This window comes from Crotalus tigris, unplaced genomic scaffold, assembly GCF_016545835.1.
Source record: "Crotalus tigris isolate CLP2741 ecotype Arizona unplaced genomic scaffold, ASM1654583v1 scf7180000020523.1239640, whole genome shotgun sequence".
Classification (NCBI taxonomy): domain Eukaryota; kingdom Metazoa; phylum Chordata; class Lepidosauria; order Squamata; family Viperidae; genus Crotalus; species Crotalus tigris.
The window spans coordinates 737,812-763,832 of record NW_024098059.1 but is presented as its reverse complement, the minus strand read 5'-3'; the positions used below and the strand labels follow the sequence as shown (position 1 = coordinate 763,832).

Sequence of the window (26,021 nt, the reverse complement as noted above, 5' to 3'; positions counted from 1 at the left end):
AGAAAACTTTTATTTAATATATTGGTTGAAGTAATTTCAGTGGGCAAGTAAAAGTTTTTATTGATTCTTCTGATATAAACTTCAGCTGACAAAGATTTAGATCAAGTCTGAATTATTCATGTCAGACAAACTAAACCAGAATTTCACACTTTGCACTGGAAATTAAAAATTTATTTGAATCTAAGATTTTTATTGTAAGTTGCTTTAGAAATATACAAATAAATATATTGTTTTATTGATATAGCAAAAGTACTGATTTTGAAAATAAATTATTAGGCTGTCAACATTGCAAATATTGTATATTCTTGCTTTTGACAATATGCAGAATTGTCTGGTAAATATGGGGTTAATAAAGAGCAGAAGGGGCGTTGGGGGTAAAGCCGGGGAAAGAAAGAGGACCCTTCACACTAATTGGAGAGTGTGAGATATGACGGCTAATTTAGGGAGGGAACATGCTGATAATTTAACTGCTCAGAGGAAGAGAACTTAGATCCTAGCATCCCTCCGTTGTGCCTGTGCCGACATTTTGTAACAATAAAAGACTTTTAGGAAAATCAATGCCTGGAAGTTCTTTGGAATGTTTCATTAGCCGGAACCACAACATAGGCCTTATCATCACCATTGTTGCATTATTCTTTTTTCCTCAGTTTCCTTAATAAAATTATCTTAATAATTTTGAATTCATTTAAAATAAGAGAGGCACATTGATATATTATGAGCAATGGGAAAAGTGCTCATGATGATTTATTCATCCCTCTTTTGGTGGAATTAATTGCATGATCATGGTTGGGGAAGTATGAATCTATATGGAGTGGATCCATATTTCTTCCTATGAATTTTTATACTGCACTGAGTGATCCTATAATAGCTGAGAACATTGATATGTTTGAATATTAGAGGCAATTTCACAAGTTGCTGGGGCAATGGTGCATGTGCCCACAGAGAGGGCTCTGAGTGCCGCCTCTGGCACGTGTGCCATAGGTTCGCCACCACTGGGCTAGGACCTATTGCTGAGCAGAATCTACCTGTTTAAAAATACTTTGTGTCCTTTGACTTACAGAAGAGAAGTAGGGCAAAGTAACCATTTCTTACAAGCTTCATAAGAGAAAGGAGAAAGAAACTTTCTTTGCATGGCAAATGCTTCCCTAGCAGCATAAACAGCAACCAGGTTGAATATGCAGTGAGATAAGAGTCATGGTGGCGTGGTGGTTAGAATGCAGTACTGCAGGCTACTTCTGCTGGCTGCCAGCTGCCAGCACCGGCTCAAGGTTGACTCAGTAAAGGAGCCAGATTGATGGGGGCAAAAGGCTGAGTCTGTAAATCACTTAGAGAGGGCTGCAAACACTGTAAAGTGATATATAATTTTAATTGCTATTGCTATATTCAACATTAACAGATAAATATTAATGATGGCAGGGGTGAAATTCAGTTGAAAAACACTCATGGATATTCATGTTGTCATATTTAACAGTCTCATTTATGCTTTTAAAAAAGGTTTATTTTTAAAGATATTTGTAATTTGGAATATAAAGAAGATTCTAAAAGATTTATCCTGGTTGGGAATATTAGAGACAACCAAAATCTACATAGCAGCTGGAACTGAACATCCAATTGTCAGACTCAAACTGGGATTCAGAAGTTGGAAGATGGACATTACAGCTCTCAGCCACAAGCAGAGAAAGAAATAACTAAAATGCTTTACAGAACAGATAACTCATGCAATCACAAACTTCAGAGCCATGGTGATAATGTGTAAAGCACAATGAACAATAATAAAAAAAAATGCAAAAAAGCACATATTAACTGTAACTCATTCCAATGTTTATTGCAAGTCAGGTCCTACTATATGTGTTTAGTTTCAGAAAGAGGTTTAAAAAATAAGATGGTTGACTTGCAGAGTATGATAAAAAAAATAATGTCTGAAATAGAAATTTGAGGACATGATCAGCTTGAGGAATTTTAGAAATAACTGCTTAATTTCCAGTGGCCTCCTCATAATTACTATTTTAATTAACCATTTATGAAAAAAGAAAGTCCTCTAACGAAAGCATTTTTTTTCTCTCTTTTTGCTCATGGCCATAGGTTGGATGATTGATGCTGATAGTCGGCCCAAGTTCAAGGAGCTGGCTGCTGAATTTTCTAGAATGGCTCGGGATCCTCAAAGATATTTGGTCATTCAAGTAAGTGGCCTGAATTCATCTTCTTTTCTTTCTCCTCCTGCTTCTTCCTGGCTGATAATGGCTATTTACATGCAACCATTTTCTCATCAGTTTTTGTTTATTTAAGCTTGAATTTTTGAAATGCCTGTGCATCTTCAGAACAGTCTTCACCACTGTTTTGAGTTTTGAGAGTAGATGAAGTGTTCCCAAGTTGCTGAAAACAGATAAATTGGGACATATGTTACTTCTGTTCTATTTAGTAGAAAATGAAATATGCCATTTTGTGTTAAAAGCCCATTGCAAAAATCACCTCGGTAGTTCTGCTAATCCCAATGCTTTCAAAATGTCCTCTATATAGTTAGAATATATTTGTATCTCAAATCATGGCATCTGAATATGCTCACAGCTTTGTGAAGGTGGTCCAGAGAAGAGGCTGGTCAACTCAGACATTACATCTGTATTTGCCTCATCAAAGTTAGTTACACTAAGGTTAGCTACAAATATGCATTAGACCAGCAAACCTCTTTTTTCTCCTATGCTATTTTTGTGTTTATGTTATCATTAGGCAGAACAACAAAGATTGCCCCAAACTGCAGTAAGATGAAATATTTTAATTCTCACCCAGTTTCTCTTTGTGCATCCATTAATAGTTTTGAGCTTAAAACAGAGCTGTTTCAACTTGGAATACTTTAAGGATGGTTGGAACCGCCACACAATGCTTCTAGCAAGATGAAAACACTTGTTTCTATCTCAAGATGTTCTGGATGTGCTACACTTGTACTCATCTCATCATTAGCATATGCACATATTTTTTTCTTAACTATATCAGATTCTTCTATAAGCATGAGAAGCAGCAATGCAATGAATACTTTTTATTAATAGGAAGCTAGCCATTAAAAATATAAATATAGTTCTGTTCAGCAAAAGCTTTTTAAATTTGAAAATAATGTGCATTAAAATAAAAAAAATCTTTCCTCTTTTAGAGGCTCTTCTGGTCAATGCTAGTACAGATTAGCTGAAATGCAAAGCCTAAATATCAGTACATTAAATTATTAAAATACATCAAGAATAGTGAACAGCTTGAACACCTTCAATTTTGCACTCAAATAATATATTCTACACATTTCTCAAAGTTAGCATTTCTGTTCCAGCACCTAAAAAGATAAAAAGTGAGGCCTGAGAGCAAGGCGATATCAGTGTGACAGATAAAGACAGTTTCAACAATCCGAGGACTCCCAAAGGAACACAGAAAAGAAAGTTAAGACAGTCAAAAGCCCCATGCTGGAACAATAGGTTTCCAACTTTGCAAACAAAAAAAAGTTATTTTATTCAAAATTCAGGTGAGAAATCAGATTAACTTTTACCTATTAGAATTATATTCCTTTAAACCAAGAAGCCACGATGAAGAAGCTGCCCTAGATGACATCTAATTATTTCCCATTTAGCTCAGAATAGTAAACTGAATGGAAGTATCCCTCAAAGATTTCAGACAAAGATTTTCTCCAGTGTCTATTAGGAGTTTTCACTGGAGATGCTAGAAACTTAATCTGCAAAGCAGGTTTGCCACTATAGAGCAAGGATGTTTACTTTTCCCTTCCCATAAACTTGAGTTCTCTTGATATTGAAAACAAATCTCCATTATGAGGCTGTTACAAGCTTTGTTTCTTTACAGCTAGGCGTAAAATTAACATTGCAACAGCTGTATTTTATGAAAGTAGTAACATCTTAACATCTCTTTTGCTGGGATTACCCTTCTCCATAATACTTTTATTACTAAACCAGTTTAAATACAAGGTTTTGATTTGGCAATGACATAATCCTAATATTTAGAAAAGAATACTACTGAAGAATTTAAAAAAAATGCTTATATTTTTTGTGGAAAGAACAAGGGTATTCAATAAGGAGAAATATGAAAGAATATAATACAGCTACATCCATAGAATCACAGAATCACAGAATGGATGGAAGGGACCTCACAGGTCTTCTAGTCCAACTGTCTCCTCATGACAGGAGCCTTATACCAGTGGTTCTCAACCTTTTTAATGCCGCAACCCCCAATCGGTCGTAAGTCGAGGACTACTCAACCGGTCATAAGTCGAGGACTACTCAACTGGTGCAGCACCGTTTGCAGAATGGGACTTTTGGCGGGCTCAGCAGGGCAGAGACAACCTGGACAATTCCTATTGGCTTTTGAAAGCCAATAGAATTAGACTCTATTCAAGAGAGTCTATTCTATTGGCTTTCAAAAGCCAATAGAATAAAAGGGAGTTGCACAGCTAAGGAAAAGGGGAAAAAAATGGCGGACTGTGTTGTTTGGCGACCCCCGTGAAATGGTCGTTCGACCCCAAATGGGGTCCCGACGCACAGGTCGAGAACCACTGCCTTATACCATTCCAGTCAAATAGTTGTCCAGTCTAAAATCTCCAGTGATAGCTACTAACACTGATTTCTGTCCACCAAACAGATAGATTGTTGATGTGATCAGAATAATCATTTTAATTTTTCTGTCAATGTGACATTGTACAGGGGGATGATCGCATGAAGCTACCTAGCCCAAATGACAGCAAATTTTTCCAGAATCTGCTGGATGAGGGAGACCTGGAAGACATGATGGATGCTGAAGAATATCTTGTCCCTCAGGCATTTAATATTCCTCCACCCGTCTATACTTCAAGGACAAGAATTGACTCCAACAGGGTAAGAAGGTTATATTAAACATGAACTGTTATTCATTGCAAGACTGAAAGAGTACAAGTAAAATGCACTCCAAGCTCAGTCTTTACAATCACTATTCTTTGGCATACGCCTTCCTTGGGCTAACTGAAATGTAGATTTGTTTGTGCTAATGAATATGAATATTAAATGGACCTGTTGCAATTGATGGGATTACCATGAATGGAAATAAATTGAAGCAGCTTAAGCTGTTTATGCTCATTGTTACTGGAAAATTAAATTTTATAGTAAAGTTTTCATGCTCTTATATAGAATCTATGGTTATGAAATCTTTTCTTTGAGTTTAATGAAAAAGTGACTTGTCTTATTAAATTGTACATTTATTTGAATATTTATACAATAAATTAAAGAAGATAATTCCTTCTTTGTACTAATTTCAGGGGTTTTGATCCCCTCATATAAGATATTTCAGTGGAGAATTTTCTCATGGAGATTTTTAGCTTTCTTGCAAAGTTAGGTTGCGTGATGCTCATAGAATAATATGTTTCTTGACCTTATATATAATATGTTCTTTGTCCTTTACAGTTATGCCTGTGCATATTTTTTTTAAAAGTCAAATACTATTCTTTGGTTATGAAGTAAAAAATGAGCTGCCAGAAAGATCTGATATAAACTACTCTGCTGTTGTCAGAAATTGTTTATCATTGTTTATCATTTCAATTGTTTTATGTCTATGGCAAATCCCACTTTTAAACTCCATTTTCTATCTAAAGGGATCTGGGGTACCTCTTCATAGGACTGATGTTCTGGAGACTGCAGTGGAGTGTGTGCTTCTACCTGCACAGGGGATTGTGTTCTATTGGCCTCTCTGGCTTCCTTACACTGAGATCCCTGAGCCTTTCTCTTACAATCTCTGTTATTTTGCCTGCCCACGAGAAAGACCCCATTTGGTAGATTCTTCCATCCACTCCATGACAGAGAATTTTTCTTTTTGAACCTTGACTAGTTAAGAAAAGTGGAGAAGTTCATTTGATTTTGACTTTTTTGGGCTTTTCTGTGAACTATCTAAAGCAGCCTTGATATGTCTGGTTGTCTTTGTGTGTAGTTATGAGGTTAAATACCATACCCTGTCAGAGTCTGTATACTAATTTGAAAAACTGCAAGTTGTTTTATATAATTAAGGTTATGGAGCTAATTAAGAGTTGGAGGAAATAGGGGAAAGAAATGCCATGACTCTGGGTTTTTTTTTGAAAAAACATAACTTTTGTTAAGAATTTTAATTACAATAGTAAAATAATTAATACAAACTAAATTTAGAGAAAGAAAAGAGAATGGAAAGAAAAACTAAAAAGTACAAGGAAAACAAAAAAGAAGAAAAAGAAATGAGAATATAACAAAAACAAGAAATATAAAAAAGTGATTTCAATTCAGTTAGTATAAATATATTTAATATCTTACACTCCCTATAAGATAAAAAAGATATCCCATCCTTATCTTTAAGAACCTCCATATAGCATCAGCTTTTCAATTCCAGTGTCAGCAAAAAATCCATAAAGCATTGCCAAAACATTGCAACAAAATGTTTTATTTTAACACTGATCAAATAAACCAACTTTATATTCCTTCCTTTTACTTCTAACAGCTTTATTTCAATCAATAACAGATTTAATTAAATCAAACATTGTCATAGGATTTTATTTCTTTCAATTCTTTATCCCATTGCACAGATTTCTTTAAGGTTTTAACAAGCTTCTTTTGTAGTTCAGTAAGAAAACATTTTCCAGGTCATTCTCTTAGTTTATCAGCCAGTTTCTTTGGTATATAAATAGAATAGAACTGGAAGGGACTTTGGAGGTCTTCTAATGCATCCCCCTGCTCATGCAGGAGAACCTATACCATTTCAGACAAGTGACTGTCTAGTCTCTTCTTAAAAACCTCCAGTGATGGAACACCCACGATTTCTGAAGGCAAACTGTTCCATTGGTTAACTGTCCTCACTGTTAGGAAGTTTCTCCTTAATTCCAGGTTGCTTCTCTCCTTGATCAGTTTCCAACCATTGTTTCTTGTCCTGCCCTCTGGTGTTTTGGAGAATAGTTTGACCCCCTCTTCTTTGTGGCAGCCCCTCAAATACTGGAATACTGCTATCATGCCATCCCTATCCAGTAAAGCATCTTTTTCTGAATCAGTCTCTTGGCCTGTTATTTGTAGTTTCATATTTTGTACTTTATCTATCTTACCAGATAAAAATTTTCAATATTTGTCATTCTTTAATCAACTTCTTTTAGATACAAGCTATAGAAGCAGACATCATTACTCACATTACAACCTTAATGTTGTAGTTAATATTGAAGTTGCTTCTGGCTCCATTCTTCAAAATTTTTTTTCAATATTTCCATTGTTAACAATGTTTTGTATCATTATGTAAGTCCCAGTATTAACTGATATCAGGCTTTTTAATTTTTTTTTCTGCTTAAAGTCTTTAGCCTCCCCTTAATGTCCAAATAGTATTAGTGCAAATAATACTATTTTTATAATTCCATATGTAAGGTATCTTCCTGTATGAACATTGTATTACATAAGTCATAAACAAAGTAGTAGTCCAGTATTCCATTCTGGAAAAAAATACATTCTCCAAACAATCTTAAAAATGATAGAAGAAATATTTAAGTGAACTCTGTCTTACTGGCATTTGATAGTCTCCAAATTGGCAGGTCCAGGTTGAATTTCCTTTAACTCTTATTTTGTCTGAATTTTGTAGGCATTAGGCTAGAAACCAGGAAATTGTGACTTCTAATTGCACTTTAGGCACTCTCTCTCTCTCTCAACCGTAGGAAGCAAGCAAAGGCATGCCACTTCCAAAATCTTGCCAAGAAAATTGCATCAACTTGTCCAGGCAGTCACCAGGAATCAAAACTGACTCAAAGGCCTACCTGCACATTACTGTTTTGGTCATAATGGTAATCTGTACTGTGCAAAGCTCTATGAGGGAAAATACATTTTACAAAAAAAAAAAAAAAAAAGGAGGTTGCCTTCTTTAAGGAATAAACAGAAATAACAATTATAAATAACAAATAAGTGTTACAAAAGGAAACTCAAGAAGGTTTAGTAAAAATGGTAATTATTATTTTCTCTCTCTAAATATTTTTGAATGTATTATTGTAGTAGATTCAAAGATCTATGTTAACTCATCTGAAACAGAGAAAATTTCATCAAGGCAGCTATTATTTCCTTTCTCAGGCCAAGAATATCCAATTATGGTTTTCTTTATCTCTTACATAATGAAATTGAGAATATTATCATCAACTTTGTATTCAGATGTTTAGGCTGTCTCCTCTTACCACTCATTCAGATCTCCCCCTCCCTCCCTCCCCCCTCTCCCCCTAAGACCTTTCCTCTTGCTTCTGCCGTGATTGCTTCTGTAAAAGCTTTGAAGAAGATGTGCTCCATTTCATTTTCAATGAGGATGATGGCTTTTGAGAGGCTCAGAATATCCTTTGATTACTGGATAAAGCAGAAGGGGGGCAGCAATGAGAAAAAGGGTAATGGGGAGGGAGCAAGTGAAACATGTTCATCAAACCTGTTTTGTGTTCCCCCTTCCCTCTGCTGCTGCTGAGCAAGTGGCCTTTTGATTCATTGCTGCTTAAAAAGTATTCCACTTGAAAGTTCAGAATGTCAGGCCTCCTATGTTGTTTAGTTTCTTTTTAAATCCCCTGGGCATTTAAAAATGTATATAACAGCAAGGCAAGATTGAGACTTGGAGACATCAGAAGCTTTTGTTATTGTTGATATTGTCATCTCTGGTGGTGTGGCATGGAGACAGAGGTCACAAAAGGCATGAGATCATGCATACAAAGGAAAACTAGTATTGAGGAAAGAAAAGGAGATTGGAATTGGGCAAGGAAAAAGATGTAGAGGCAACTAGGAATCTATAGTCTTCTCTCTTGATTTTGCCTCCTCTACTCAGTCTGCTTCATATGCAAATGTATTAATGCAAAGAATTACTCCTCTAGATATCAGTTGAAAGCTGTGTAAGATGTTTCATTCCATATACCCCACGATCAATTAGAAACAGCACTCTCTCTTCAACATTTCACTCTTGAATGTCGGGTCATCCTTGTTTCCTCCATTTATCTTGAAGCCAAGCATCAGTGAGCATCTCTACTGCAGTTACAATACAGCACTGGAGGCATTTTGTTTCCTATCTTATGCTATACTGTAATTCATTTGCTTTGAAACTGTCCTGGCCACCGAAAGAAAGTGTCTCATTAAAGTGATTCTAACCATATTGTTTGACAAACAAGACACTTCAGAAGTTTATTCTTAAATTTCTGTACTTTAAATGAAACATGATATAGTGGAAGGAGCCATTGTGCCCTCCTCCATTGGCGTAATGTGGTGCAATCCAATTTAGTCTGGTAGAAATAACAACATTGTAAACAAGACATAACATAATCAATATCACTTTCAGTACTCTCATTCCATGGAGGCAAGCCAAGGATACTTTACTACAAGAGTAGTAATACACAGCCGCAGCCTTGACTTTCTAATTACACTTTCATTCATTCCCTGAGAAAGGACATATGACTGGCTGTGATTTTTCATTCCACATTTTATCTTCCATCACCCGGTTGAGCTTTTGATCTTCTTCTTCTCCCTCTCCCTTTCCCTTTTCCCCTTCCCCCTTTTCAATTGAGTCTGATTCTTAGAGATTGCCTGGACAAATCCCTGCAGTTTTCTTGGCAAGGATTTTCAGAAGTGGTTTGCCAGTGTCTCCTTCTTAGGGATGAGAGAAAGTGACTGGCCCAAGATCACCAGCTCACTTTGTGCTAAGGTTCTAGAGACTAAAACTTGCAATTTCCCAGTTTCTAGCCTGATGCTTTAACCACTTCATTAAACTGGTCAAATCCATTAAGGGATAGGATTGCACCCAAGGCTCATCATTGATCTGTGTTCATCCATTATAAACTACAAAGCAGAAAGAGAGATATAGGACCAAAAAAAAAAAGGGGGGGGTCTATGAGGTAATAATAGCTTCAGTGTAATATTCCCTATTGTAATCAGGGTATGACTGTTTCTTTGATAGTAAGTATATGTAATATAATGCATTGCCAGCCTGCTGACAAACAGCAAAAGGATAAAAGGCTACTTACAAAAGATCTCCTTTAAGCTTCTGTTGTGACATTTCTGAATGCCTGCTTCTGTAGTCCCAGCTCTAGCTGGCATCATCCAGGACATAAAGTTTTTAGAAAGGGTGGAAAAGTGAAAGTGAAATCAGCTGACAATTCCCTGCTGATTGTTTCCTTTGTAAACGAAAGCTCCTTATATGTAACAAGAGCAGAATGAGGACTCAAACTGAGGATGAAGCCTCTGATTGATGATCCATTTTCCTGGCACATCCTGCAGTTAATACTCAGGGAATGGTTAGCAGTGAAGTGTTCCCGTTCCTGTAGTCCATCTTACTGCTGTCAAGGTAGACTGCTAAAAGCCTGCTAACTGGCTCTGTATGTTTTTTCCCTGGAAAAAATAAAAAAGGAAAAGTCTTATCCCCTTGCCATATGCTCTAGTCTAGTTTGCTATGTCTCTTTGAAAATGTCCCCGCCTTGTTTGGATGCAAATTGAAATATTCTTGTAGATGCTCCTCTGCAAAGCAGTGTCTGTTTTCTCTTTGGTACTCCTGGGGAAGAGGCATGTCTTCCCCTGGGGACTGTCCTTCAATTTGATTTCATTTTGGTTTAGATCTGTTGTAAATACCATCCTGTTCTTTTGAAATATTTGCTCTGAGCTGGTGGGACAGCTCTATATTATATTTTCTAGCTGTAACACCACTGGGGTATCTGCAGCATATTTGAAAGATCCACTTACATAAACCAGCTGTCTGTATTCCACACAGACTTTTCCTGAATTTCTTTCAACTTAGGGCAGCAGCTATACAATAGAGGGCAAGTAGCCATGGTTTAGGATCTTTCCCCAAATATTAGCACATCCCCACTGAATAGTTGATAACTTTGAATTAAAACTTAAGTAAAAAGTCTAACTTGAAAAGTATACCTTGTCAGAGCTACTGAGGAATTTACCATTTGGTACCTAAAGCAATATAAAACTCAGAAACCAGATTATACACCATTCTGAATAAAATTAAATAAAGTCACTTGGTCACTCAAACCCTGGTCATCTCTCATCTGGACTACTGCAACATACTCTACATGGGGCTACCTTTGAAGAGTATTTGGAAGCTACAGCTAGCACACAATGCAGCTGCACAGACAGTTTTGGGGGCCCTATGGTGGCCCTCGTAACATTCCATGTAACACAAGGTGCACTGATTGCCAGTTTGCTTCCAGGTCAGATTCACTGTGTTAATTATCATCTTTACACCCTTTATGGCACAGGTGTCAAACTCAAGTGCGTCACCTGACGTATCATGACATTTTTTGCCTTTGCGGAGCAGGGGTGGGCTTGACGCATCCAGCCCACAGGCTGCTGGTTTGACACTCCTTCTTTATGGCATGGGTCCAGGTTACCTGAGGAATTGTCTCACCCCAATGGGATTGGCTGACCCACTTGCATTGGCAGAAGGGGCATGCTGTGAACCCTGTCAATCAAGGAATTCTGGCTGGTAGATTATATCCTCAACTATTATCATTCATTTTAATCTTATTATTTATCATTTTACTGTTTTATATTGTGGTTTGTTTTTCTTGCTCTAAGCCTCCTAGAGTCGCTTGATGGTGAGATGGGTGGCATATAAATTTAATAAATAAATGTTAATGAATGTAGTCAGTAGGATTTGAATTCTGAAAAACTTGTTTTCTTCAAAATAGCTGTCCTTTTTCTTTGATTACTGAAATATGAATGTTAAATAAGCAAACAAATTTACATTAATTTGAATGTTCTTAACAAAAAAAAATCACACAAGTAAAATCTGGATAAATACAATGGCCAAGAATTCTTCAGACATTGTTCCATCTCCATTTTTTCATTTTGTTTATAGTTGATAGCTTTTTGGTTATTTCAGGTTGTGTGCCTGAATTTATTTCTGCAATATAAAAAGCTTTTCTTTGTTAAGTTTAATATTTGTGGCTTTCACTGTATGACTTTTCCTCCTATGGGGACTCTCCCAATCTCTTTGATAGTTTTTGGCATCTTTCACCAAGCTTCTGCTTTCCTGAGAAAGTTTCTTCAATTCCAGCCTCTTTTTTTTGTAATTACATTGACTTCTCCATTATTTTTCAGTTTGCAAATGTTTATTTACTATTTGGTTTTTTTTGGGGGGGGGGGAATCCTATTGATACTGACCTTTTCAGCTTATCTTCTCCTGCCATGGGGCCCTATTTATCATAGCTGTCATTTTATTAACATTTGCTTTTTTGAAATACAAGATATATGTTTGAGTTTAACTTCTCTTAAAACTAAGTAGTCCAGGACTGAATGGGCACTATCCATCAGAATTGCTAGTAATTACAGTTCTTCAACTAAGTTTTAAAGATGGCCTCAAGATTGACTCAGCCTTCCATCCTTCCAAGGTTGGTAAAATGAGGACCCAGATTGTTGGGGGCCATATGCTGACTCTGTACACCACTTAGAGAGGGCTGTAAAGCACTATGAAGCTGGTATATAAGTCTAAGTGCTGATGGCTGGAATTGCCCAGGTATTAATTGTCTTTTTGATATTTCCTCCACTGAATTTGGACTTTAATGTCTTCTAATTCTTATGATGTATTACTTCTAACCTTCTTCTTGAACTCAGTGTGCTTGTCAATTTGAAAGATGCCAGGAACTTGTAGTGATTGTCTTCATCCAGACTCATGATGTTATTTCCACAGGCATCCTAATTCCTTTAGTTTTTAAAACTTTTCCCCTGATGGTGGTGAGGTTTGCACATTTATCCACTCCAAACTCCATTGCAATGTCTTGGTTGTATATATGGACAGTACTGAAGAGCAATTCCATTTCAGATGGTATTTTGCCATACAGCTTCACCATGTCTAAGAGGTGGGACAGCCTAGAAAATGTTTTTGATGTTCAATAGCCTGACATGTTCAGCATACTGTAACTGACAGAGGAATTAGGGCAATGATAAACAATAGTGGTACTAATAAGTTTCCTTGAAAGATTCCTCTCTTAGAACATAGAATTACAGAATTGGAAGGGACCTTGGAGATCTCCTAGTATATCATTTCAGACAAGTCTCTTCTTAAAAGCCTTCAGCGATGGGACGCCCACAACTTCTGAAGGCAAGGCATTCAACTGATTAATTGTTTTCACTATTAGGAAAGTTCTCCTTAGTTCTTTCTAGGTTGTTTCTCTCCTTGATTAGTTTCCATCCATTACTTTTTGTCCTGTCTTCACTTTTTGTTCTGTCTTCTGGTGCTTTGAAAAATAGGTTGACCCCTCATTTTTGTGATAGTCCCTCAGATATTGGAACACTGCTATCATGTCACCCCTAGTCATTCTTTTCACTAGACTAGACTTTCTGTAACCATTCTTCATAAGCTTTAGCCTCCAACCCTCTAATCATCCTTTTTGCTCTTCTCTATACTCTTTCCAATATCTCAACATTTTTTTTATATTGTGGTGACCAAAACTAGATGCAATAATCCAAGTGTGGTCTTACTAAGGCTTTGTAATTTGATACTAATACTTCACATGATCTTGATTCTATTCCTCTATTAATGTAATCTAGAATTGCATTGGTTTTTTTGGCTAGCAGTCCAAGATCCCTCTCACAGTTACTATTAAGCCAGGTTTCACCCAATGTGTACCTGTATAAATGGGTTTTCTTGCCTAAGTGTAAAGTCTTACTTTTATCCACATCAAATTTCATTTTATTAGATAAGGCCTAATGTACACGTCTGTCGAGATCCTTATGGATCTTGAGCCTATCTTTTGGAATGTTAGCTATTTCTTCTAGCTTAGTATCATTTGCAAATTTGATGAATTCCCCTTCTACTCCTGCGTCTAAATAATTAATGAAGATACTGAAGAGTACTGGGCCTAAAACAGAACCATGGGGATACTCCACAACCCGTCTCTCTCCATGTAGATATAATTCCACTAAGGACTATACGTTGAGTATGGTTTGTCAGCCAGTTACAAATCCATCTGGTGATAGTGCTGTTTATCCGACATTTTTCTAGCTTTCCAAGCAGTAGGATGTGGTCTACTTTGTGAAATGCCTTGTTGAAATCTAAGTATGTTATATCACAGCATTTCACTGATCCACTAATTTGGTCACTTGGTCAAAGAATGAAATAAAATTTATTAGGCGTGATCTGTTTTTGATGAAGCCATGTTGACTTCTGATTATAACTGTCAGAATCCAATTATATTTCATCTTTAATTATCAAACATAGAAACTCCCAATTCTGCCTTCTCTGGATTCTGCCATAAGAGGGAGAAAAGGGGGAGAGCAAAGGGGCTTTATGGCCCTCACTTCCTTCAGCACACTTCAAAGGACTGAATGTGTGTTTATTGTGGCCTCTAAGCTTTAACATATCAAATAAGAGTAATTGCCTTTCATGTAGTTATCTGAAGTCTCCATCCAGACGGAAGAAGAAAGGGGATGGAATTGTGATACTTGAAACTATCACTGGAAGGGGGGTTGATTGGTTGGGACTACTGGGGAACCCCTTAAAACCTTGAATGGGAGAGCTTGAACCCCAAGTCCTGTCTAGCATGCCTGCACCCATTTTCTCTTAATAAAGGATTCCTGTTGGAAGAGCTATTCCAAGAGTTCTGTCTTCTTAAGATGCAAAGTGGGGTGGGTCCTTACATTAGACAGGACTTGCAAAATTACTCCCCCTGGAAGGTAGACCCTTGCCGGGGGATTTTGCAAAAATTTACCATGTCAGACAACGAAGCAAGAGAGGGAGAAAACTCCCTGGAAAGAGAGCCGCTGACCCAGTTGGAACCGTGCCAGAGGTTGGGATCCGAGAGGCCAGATTTCTCAGAAGAAGAAGTGGTGGAGACACAGGACCACAAGCCTAGCTGGTCGATGGGCGTTGGAAAGAAAAGCGAGTGGGGAAAGGAATCAAGAAAAGTGACCCTGAAACGGGGGACCAAGCACCCAGAATGGAAGCAGGAGATGGAGAAATCCCTGCACGCAAGTGAAGAGGGAGGAAGCTGTATGCCGTACTCAGACTGGATCCTAGAGAGAGCTATTGACCTGATGAAGAGAACTCTCAGCTCCCTAGGAGAGGAGATTCCTGAGCCCTACGCCCGCCCCAGTTCCTGGAGCCACAAAGGGAGAGACACCGCGGGGGACGTGGAACCTGCAACCCCAGGGACATTTACTGATCCAGGAGCTCCCACCCCCTACCGGACCACAGATGGAAATCTGGACGGAAGACACTACCACCCACAAGGGAGGCACCGATCCATTCCAAGACGTCCACCGTTGGAGGTGAAATTCAAAGGGGAGCCAACACGCTTGGGGTTTTTCCTAACCCAAGTCCTCAGCTACATGGAGGAATATGGGCAGGACATCCCCAGCGACAAAGCCCGCATCCGGATCGTGCAATCTGCCCTGGAGGGACCAGCTGCAGATTGGGTGGTGAACCTGCATGACTCCAATGCCCCAGAACTCAGTAACTTCACCCGTTTCATGTCCTCGTTGAGAAGACGATTTGAAGACCCCCTGGCTGATCGCAAAGCCCGTGAAAGAATAACAACGATGAGGCAGGGCAAACGCCCAGTGGCTGAGTATACCCAAGAATTCCGAGCCATTGCCAGCAAACTGAATTGGCCAGAAGACATCCTCCTTGGCCGTTTCAAAGACGGACTAAACTATGATCTATATGATGCTTGCCTGCCCCGAGGAGACCCACATCGACTTGAGGAATGGTCCGTCTTGGCAGAGGAAGCAGAGATCGACATATTGAAGAGGCATCGCCGAGGAAAACCATGGAGCCGCCCCCCGCCTGAGCTGACACCCCAACCGGTGAAATCATCGGATACAGCCAAGAAGCAGATGGGGTGTTTCAAGTGCGGAAGAGAAGGGCATCGAGCTGTAGAATGCCGCTCAAAGGCCCCCCAGCACAACCCAGACAGATCCCCAATCAACAAACCCAGAGGGTATTCAGCTAAGCCCAAAGAAACAGCCATGAAAATGATGGAAATTGCAGAAAACCCCACCTCTGCTCACCCAGGGGAAAGAACTCCAGCCTACACCACAGGGACGGTGGATGCCTCAGATGACAGCTCGGAAGGCGAACCCCTGGTAAGTGGACGCATCACACCCATCTTCAAAACAGTGACTATATTAATCCCCCCCATGCCAGAAGCTGTGAAGGTGAAAGCCTTAATAGACTCTGGCTGCACCCGCTGCCTCATTAGCCCAACACTAGTGGGGAATCTGGGCATCCCATCCAGGAGACTGGAACAACCAATCTCATTTGGCCAGCTAGATGGATCCATAGCAGGGGGGGTGCCAGCTACCCTAGCCACTCTGCCAATACACCTCTCCCTGGGAAACCATGAAGAGGACTTAACGTTTGTGGTGACCCCAGGTATGGAATGCCCAATGATTCTAGGGATGGAATGGTTGAAAAAATGGAACCCCTGGGTAAATTGGAGGACGACGAAATCAAATTCCCGAAGGGGGACCCTATGGACTTAAAACCCCAAGGGAGGCTACCAGAATCAAGAATAGAAAAAGCATCCATAGGAGAGGAAAAAAGATTCACAGAAATACCAGAGGAATATAGGGACCTTGCTGAAGTCTTCAGTGAGGAGAGGGCGAATGAGCTTCCCCCCCACCGACCCACAGACTGTACCATTGAATTCCAGCCTGGGGCAAAACTCCCGAAACCCAGATTATACTCCATGAGCCCAAAGGAGAAGGAGGAAATGGAAAGATTTATAAAAAAAAACCTGGAGAGAGGTTTCATTGAACCAGCTAAGCCTAAAGTGGCTGCCCCGGTCCTTTTTAGAGAGAAGAAGGATGGCTCTTTACGTTGATGCGTGGATTATAGGGCCCTGAACACAATCAGTGAAAGCAACCTATACCCGCTGCCCCTCATGAAAGACATGCTGTCACACCTATCGAAAGGGAAAATTTTTTCTAAACTAGACTTACGGGAAGCTTACTATCGCGTGAGAATCAAGGAAGGGGACGAATGGAAGACTGCATTTAACTGCCCCATGGGGTGCTATCAATTCAAAGTCTTGCCATTTGGATTACAAGGGGGCCCTGCAGTCTTTATGCAATTAATCAATGACTTTCTAAGGGAGCACCTGTTTAAGGGGGTCCTTGTTTACTTGGACGACATTCTTATCTTTACCGAAACAAAAGAAGAACACGTCAAACTTGTCAGAGCGGTTTTAAAGAAGCTGCGAGCCGCTCACCTATATGCCAAACTCTCAAAATGCGAATTCCAACAGGAAAGGATAGACTACCTAGGCTATCGCATATCCCCACAGGGCATTGAAATGGACCCGGAGAAGGTCAAAGCAGTACTAAATTGGGCACCACCCCGCACCAGAAAGCAACTACAAAGTTTCCTGGGCTTTGCAAATTTTTACCGCCAATTCATCCCCTCATTTGCACAGATAGCCTTGCCCCTCACCAACTTACTAAAAACGAAGGGAACATCCTCACTAAAACCTAGCCAGCCACTAACATGGACAATGGAGTGCCAAGCAGCGTTTGAGAGACTAAAGAGACTTTTTTCTGCCGAACCAGTACTAAGGCACCCAGATATGGACAAGCCCTTCATAATACAGGCAGATGCAAGTGATGTGGCAGTGGGGGCTGTGCTATTACAAGAAAATGATGATGCCGTATTGCAACCCTGTGCATATACATCTAAGAAACTCACGGAAACAGAACAGCGCTGGCCCGTATGGGAGAAGGAGGCTTATGGGATACGTTGGGCATTACTCACGTGGCGACAGTTCCGGGAAGGCAACAAAATCCCCTTCCAGGTATGGACTGATCACAAAAATTTAGAAGCCCTGAAAACTCCCAGGAAACTCAATCCCAAACAAGCCCGCTGGTCCCAGCATTTTCACCAATTCCAATTTAAGCTCAAACATTTACCAGGAAGAAAGAAATTCCTGGCAGATGCACTATCTCGCATGCCCCAATATAACAGCGCACGAACCACAGACTCTAGACCAATAATGGCAGAGTCACAACTGGCAGCGCCAGTAACCACAAAAACCCAAGCCAAAATAAAACCACAACTGGACAGCCAAACTGGGATTGAATTCAGAAAAAGTTTGGAAACAGATGAATGATTCCAGAAAAACAAACATGTGTGCACAATGAGAGACGGATTGCCTTGGGTAGGGGAAAAGTTATATATACCAAAAACTCAAAGACTAACTTTCATGCAACTTTGCCATGACACAAAATCAGCAGGGCATTTTGGATTTGTAAAAACTTTACACTTAATTAAACGGCAATTTTGGTGGCCATCAATAAAAAAGGACATAGAAGTTATGTTGCCAGCTGCCCAACCTGTGCATCAGCAAAGAGGTTGCAAGGGAAATCGCCAGGGCTGTTACAACCAGTGGCAAGTCCCTCAGCCCCCTGGAGGGAAATAGCCATGGATTTTATAGTGGAATTGCCTGAAAGCAATGGGAATACTGTTATCTGGACAGTCACGTACCTATTTTCCAAACAGGTGCACTTTATCCCTTGCCAAAAAATTCCCACTGCAAAGGCCTTAGCAAAACTTTTTATCCAGCACATTTACAGATTGCACGGGGCACCCCAACGCATCATCTCTGATAGGGGAGTGCAATTTACGTCTACATTTTGGAAGGAAATTTTATCCCTCTTAGGGACCACTCAGGGACTGACATCTAGCCATCACCCTCAGACAGATGGACAAGCGGAACGCTGCCAGTCGGTACTTGAGCAATATTTGAGATGTTTTTTAAATTTCCAACAGAGTGATTGGACTGACTTACTTCCTTTTGCAGAAGTTGCCTACAATAATGCAGTCCACTCCAGCACAGGCTACACTCCTTTTCAAATAGCCAACGGCCAAAGTTTCAACCCGATGCCAGAGTTAACCCCAAAAGAACCAACGATCCCTTCACTGAAAGAATGGATGGAAAACCTACAAAACACCTGGCCAATAGTCAGAAAATCACTAGATGAAGCTAGGCGGGCATACAAAGCACAAGCCGATAAAAAAAGGGTTGAGCCTACACCATTCATTATAGGAGAAATGGTGTACTTATCTACAAAATACCTAAAGTCCCTAAAGCCCTGTAAAAAACTTGGACCAAAATATATAGGACCTTTTCCAATTAAAAGGATCATAAATCCAGTAACAGTAGAATTAGAACTACCCAAAAACCTCAGGCAAATACACCCAATTTTTCATTGCAGCTTGCTGAAAAGAGAGCCTCAGTCACCTCTACGGCCAAAAATCCCCCCCCCACCACCTCCAATCATGGTGGAGGGGGAACAACACTTCGAAATAAAAGAGATCCTTGACTCTAGGAGATATCGTGGAACAACTCAGTACCTAGTTGCCTGGAAACACCTCCCTGCCTCACAAAATGAGTGGGTCCAAACTTTGTTTGCTTCTATGTGTTTGTAGATCTGTTGCTTGATTATCTTTTCCAGGGTCTGATTGGTCTTTAGTTTAGTTGCTAAATCTGTTTTTTTATCCCCTTTTTTGAAGATAGGAACTATCTTTTACAGTCCTTGGAATATTAACCACTCCCAGTCTATCACCATTAACCAGCAACTGTGTCTCCCATTGGGCAATTGATTTTTGCACAAAGCTTCCAATGCTTCCAGGGATTCCTGTAATTTATAAGCACTTAATTGTCCAATTATGTGATAGGAAGTTGCAGTTTTCCAGAATCACCTTGTCAATAGGAGCTGATATTTTATTCCTTTGGCCAGTTTCATTTTTTGGGCAAGATTTTTATCAGTTTATATTTGGAAATCTCACAGTAACTTAATCTGTTCATTTTCAGCTACTTTTTCAACTCTAGATTCCCATCATGTTTTCTTTAGTGGCAATGATAATTTTTACAGATGATCCAATGAATCATTTTGGTGACTGTATTATGTCATTGTTTCTAGTAGTTTGTGCAATCTTTATTTATTTAGATATCAAACTTCTTAACTGCCCATCTCTCTCACAAAGAGCCCCTTGCATGAACTGAGTTTCTTCTGCTTTTTCTGAACAATACAGGAAAAGGAATAGAAGGAGCAAACCTCTGTGCTGAAAGACAGTATAGACATTAGGAAATAGGAATTCTTAAATTCACTTATTCTATAATCCAAACATGCTTTCACTTTTTGCACAATTTGCCTCTTCTAGATTATCCTTTTCATCTTCATCAGGTTTTTCAAAAGAAACATGGTTTGTTTCATGTAAGGTTACTTTGCATATAAAATAAAAATCTTTACTGCTACTGTTACTGGATATTGACACCAGAGTCCATTATTAAAAATTCCAGCAAATATGGTAACAAAATGGTAGTGCTAAGTGTTACTTCTAATCCATAAGACTATAAATTCATGAATAGATTACAAAGTTAAGGGCAGATTGACTGGACCTTTTTGTACATAAAGCTCTGAAATAAAACCAAATTATGGAAACATCTGGGCAAGGGAACCCATTCTTAATGTTAAAAATTCTGCCTAATTCATTGTAATTTATTTCCTGCCGTTCAAGAAAATCCTGATTCATAACTCAACCATAATGTCTTGAATTATTTTGGATTAGTCCCTCTCTCAATCTAAACTTCTTCACAGGATTATCTAAGGGAAGATGGGGAAACAATTTGCACCAGTGTGTACCAGCTTAACATTATTGGGTATCAGTATGATTATTTATAAATATATTGACAGAAATTCAGAGAGCAATGTATTGGTCTAGTGATGAAGACGCTTGCCTCCTACTCGGAAGGTTGAGAGTTTGATCCTAGGTAGCAGCAGATGTTTTTCTCCTGTGGTGCAATGAAAAAAATATCTGCTGTAAACTCTGCTTGGCATCAGGAAGGCATTCCAGCCAATAAACGCTGAGCTCCATCCAGTTGCCCCAACTCTAACTCAAATTAAGGGATTACAGGGTTGTAAAAAGGGAGTTTTTATTGGCAGCAATTCAGAATTAGAGACCTGACAAAATAGGATTTTAATAGAATGCTAGGTAAGAGATATGTTTTTGTAGGGTAATAAATGCTGCTACTACACTTGGACTAGGCAGTGTTTGAGGATAATAATCCTGGTGTGCTGTATCTTCTCCATTTAAACTTCCTTCTCACCAGTCTGCTGAATAACTGTTATAACTATGATTTAACTTGAAAAAACTGAATACAATGAGGGTCACTTTCTAAACTTGACCTGTATTCCCCATTTATATTGCATATCCCTGTCTCTACTTAGTAGGTTTTCCTGCTGGAGCCTTTACAAAATAGTCACAGCATACCAGAAAAGAAGACTGTACTTTCCCTCTGGACCATAATAGAAGGAATCAAGGGAGACAAGACTATCTCTGGTGGATAAATCTAATAAATATCATGAGAGTTTCCAACCTTTAATAAAATGTCATTAAGAAGAAACATACTCCAAAAATATCTGCCCTTTGCCTTGATTATTTCAAATTCAATTCAAAGACTAGTACAAGCAGAGTACTCTGTGAACGTGTTTTGTGTGTGTGTGTGTGTGTGTGTGTGACAGAGAGACAGAGATAAAGGAAATAAACTTTAAGAGAAAGTTATAATACATTTATAAAACAAGCTATTCCAAGTGAGGACCAGGATAAAATCTATATTTAAATTATAAAGCATATTTAGTATAGTATAGTATAGTATAGTATAGTATAGTATAGTATAGTATAGTATAGTATAGTATAGTATAGTATAGTATAGTATAGTATTATTATATTATATTATATTATATTATCATATTATATTATAATATTATAATACTCTACTCTACTCTACTATACTATACTATACCATACTATACTATATTATTTTTTCTGCTTCCCAGAGTGACATTGGGCAGCTTACAATGCAATAAAAATAGATACATAAAAACAATTATAACTATAGGAACAATTAAGATGACAAAACATAAATAGACTACTGTATAAACAAAGGGTTTGCATGGAGTAATGATGATGCTTTTTTCAGTTGCTTTAACAGCCACCTGCACTTATACAAAGTATAACATCTAAAATAACAAAAAAGTGATAATATCTAAAATTTAAATGAATTATAGTTACATAGAATATGTTTGGCTAGTGAAAATTGGCCTACTAGGCCTACTAGGATTTTCCATGTTGCTGCGCAAAACCTAGCCACATGTGTTGTAACAAAAGGCAGTTCATCTATGAGCAGCATCAGGGCAGGCAGGATGAATCTGGTTTGAATGTCTCGGTAAAAGGAGCAAGGAAGAAGAACATGTTCTCCATAGTTCCTACCTGCCAGAATTACAAGGGCAAAGCTCTTCAGCCAATGGTACTTTTTAATACCATTTTTATACCATCTATACCACAGAGGATGCCTTGAGCAGGGGCACACAATCTAGGGTTATTCCAACAAATTTTAATTTTGAATATAATTAGGAGGGGAAATTATTAGCTATATGAACAGATATTATATTAATTTTATACAATGTAATTTCAAATCAACTTAAATCAATCTTAGTCCTGTCTCTTTTTTAACCAGGATCTTGGCAAACTTCTAAAAAGTCAAGGATGACTCTCAGTCTTTAAAAAATGGTACAAAACATGTCCCATAATGAATTCATGTAAAATGTATTGGATAGAGAATTGCAAATGCCAACAATGCCTGGTTTATTAGGAAAGGATCTTACAAGGCTGGGTGAATTCTTCCATCACTTTTTATAAGAATAACACATTTCAGTAATAATAATAATAATAATAATAATAATAATAATAATAACAACAACAACAACAACAACCCCCAGTGAGGCACTACCTTGACGTGGTTGTGGGGCTTGTGTGCTCTGAGGAAGATGAGAGCTGTGCCAGAGGTTCAACCATACTGGACAGGTCTCATCAGAGGAGTCAGACACAGAGTGTCTCTCCCATAAAAAATATGGTGAGACATAAATTTCAGAATGCCATACCGGCTCGGATATCACCTGGTTAACAAGGTCCGCGCTAGATATTGGAGTTCCTGGATATCTGGTGAAAAATGGGTTACAGGACTCAGGACTGTTGGCTGAGCAACCAGGGCCAGCAGCTGCAGAACTACTGGAAGAAAAGGTGTTTACCCGTCGCAGATACACAGTGATTGAAAACAAAGAAATAATGATCTGTTACTACAGATCAAGTCCAACAAGAAGAGGATATCTAAAACGAATGCACCAGTTCTGGAAAGAACAACATCCAGAATCAGAAATAACAGAACAGAGACTAGCAGATCAATGCCGATTTATAATACGAAATAAAGTATTCACAGAAACAGAATTGGACGAACTGCAAAGGTTTACCCAGGGCAAAGAAATCAAAGCCTTACCAGAAGTATGTGGCAAACCAGGGGGAGTTGGCAGTGAAGGAATCAGCAGAGATATACAACTGTTCTCATTTGGAAACCAGGCACCTCTTCCTCAGGAAGAACAAAACCCTTCTAACTAAAGAAATAAAAGAATTGAAACAAAGAATAACTGAGCATCTAGAACAGCACAAAAACAACAGAATAAGGCTGCCTGCATTGAAGCTTGTTCCAAAGAAACAGCTAGCACAAGCATTAAAAGATGCAAATACTGCAATATCAAGTATAAGCATCAATTCACTGCAAGAAACAAACCAACTAATGTACAGCACAGCTGCAGTTATAACTGAATACCTGGGATGCAAAATCAACAAAGAAGAAAAACAAACAAACAGTGCACCAGAAAAATGGAAGGTTAGACTAGAAAATAAGATCAGCAAGTTAAGATCACATGCAAGCAAGCTAGAACAGATGAAAGAAAAGAAGCTGAAGAACAAGAAGACCAAAGAATACCTAATCAAGAAATACCATTTAGAAACAAGGAAGATCAAGAAAGCTCTGGAAATAATAAAGCAACAAATAACAGCTATAGCCAGGAAAATCAGTAGATATGAAGCTCAAATTGCAAACTATAGGCAGAACCTCCAATTTCAATCCAATCAGAAACGTTTCTATCAATCCATCAATGGAGAAACTGCAAGGAATTAGTCAGTACCTGACAAGGAAGAAACAGTGCAATTCTGGAGCAGATATGGGATAACCCAAAAAAAAATACAACAAGGATGCGGCTTGGTTAAAAGAGGTGGATGCAAATAAAACAGAAGTTGAAATGAAAAAAACTAGTAATAACAACAAAAGTGGTAGAAAAAAGAGCAAGGAAAATCACAAATTGGTCAGCACCAGGTGAAGATGAACTGCATGGGTTTTGGTTGAAACATCTAACTGTTATACACCCACTCATTGCCAAGCAGTTCAACAATATACTACAAGGAGGAGAAATTGAAAAGTGGCTAACAACTGGGAAAACCTACCTAATAATGAAAAATCCAGCAAAAGGGGCAACACCAGGTAACTACAGGCCAATTACCTGCTTACCAACAACTTTCAAATTACTAACTGGTGTGGTAGCTGATGCAGTACAACAGCATCTAGTTGAAAACATTCTCTTTCCACCTGAGCAGAAAGGAAACCGCCCCAATAGCAGAGGAACAAAAGATCAACTCCTAATAGACAAAATGATCTTGGAAAACTGCAAGAAAAGGAAGACCAACCTGAATGTGGCATGGATTGACTACAAAAAGGCATTTGACTCTCTGCCACATGACTGGATAATTAAGTGCCTAGAAATAACAGGAGTCAGTAGAAACATCAGAAAATTTGTGCAAAGATCGATGGCACAATGGAAGACACAGTTGCAGATCAATGGTGAGAGACTGGGAGAGGTTAATATCAAGAGAGGAATATTTCAAGGAGATTCATTACCACACTTACTATCAAACAAGGAAAAGTAGTGAAAACTGAAGGAATCAAGATGCCCCACGAAAATAACATTAAGAGTCTGGATAAGGAAGATTACTACAAATACTTGGGTATCCTTCAAGCTGACAACATCAAGCACACTGAAGTCAAGAAAAAGATTAGAGGTGAATACATCAAGAGAGTGAAGAAGATCTTAAAGTCCAAACTCAATGGAGGAAATACCATAAAGGCAATCAACACCTGGGCAATCCCTGTCATTAGGTACACAGCTGGAATAGTGGACTGGATCAAGCAGAACTAAACGCAATGGATAGGAAGACCAGAAAAATAATGGCAATGAATCATGCCCTTCATCCACGCAGTGACATTGACAGACTTTATCTACCAAGGAAAATAGGTGGGCGTGGAATGCTACAAGTACATCAGATGGTTGAAGAAGAAAAAATGGCTTTGGAAGAATATCTGAAGAACAATGATGAAGATGCACTGAAATTAGTATATCAGGAAGGCTTACTGACTACTGTAGAGACCAAACTGGCCTACAAGAAAGACCAAATGAAGAACAGAATAGAGGCATGGGAAGACAAAGCACTACATGGCCAATACATGAAAAAAATAGCTGGGAAAGCAGATAATAATAAAACCTGGCAATGGCTAAGAGCAGGAAAATTGAAGAAAGAGACCGAGGGACTATTCTGGCTGCACAAGACCAAGCCTTAAGGACAAATGCATACAAAGTCAAAATTGAGAAGATAGCAACAGACAGTAAGTGCCGCCTATGCAAAGAAGCTGAAGAAACAGTGGACCACTTGGTAAGCTGTTGCAAGAAGATTGCACAGACTGACTACAAGCAGCGGCATGACAAAGTAGCAACAATGGTGCATTGGAAGATCTGCAAAAAATATCATTTGCCTGTAAGCAAAACTGGTGGGATCATAAAATAGAGAAAGTCATAGAAAATGATAAAATTAAACTGCTCTGGGACTTCAGAATTCAAACAGACAAGCACCTGCAACATAACACCCCAGACTTAACTATTAGTCAATTGCAAAAGGCAGCCTTACTAGGAACTGCTTCTATCCTGCGACGATATCTGTAATACCATCAAACATCCACATCTGCCTATCCCAGGTCCTGGGTAAGGACTCGATAGGTAGACAAAATGCCAAATCCAGTCTGAACATCTGGCTGACTGTGCGATGACCCATAATAATAATAATAAAGTTGGAAGGGACCTTGGAGGTCATTGAGTCTAACCACCTGCTCAGGC

General features: G+C 38.8%; 1 protein-coding gene across 1 annotated transcript in view; it reads left to right on the top strand.

Annotated features, from left to right (window-relative positions):
- The window catches only part of ERBB4 (erb-b2 receptor tyrosine kinase 4), a gene marked incomplete at its 5' end in the record, with an annotated part of 501,305 nt that overhangs the window by 451,661 nt on the left and 23,623 nt on the right, over positions 1-26,021 (top strand). The window contains 2 exons of the mRNA XM_039367010.1: positions 2,083-2,180; positions 4,686-4,856. Of these exons, the coding sequence (XP_039222944.1) occupies positions 2,083-2,180; positions 4,686-4,856 (269 nt within the window). The remainder of the gene's footprint in view (positions 1-2,082; positions 2,181-4,685; positions 4,857-26,021) is intronic.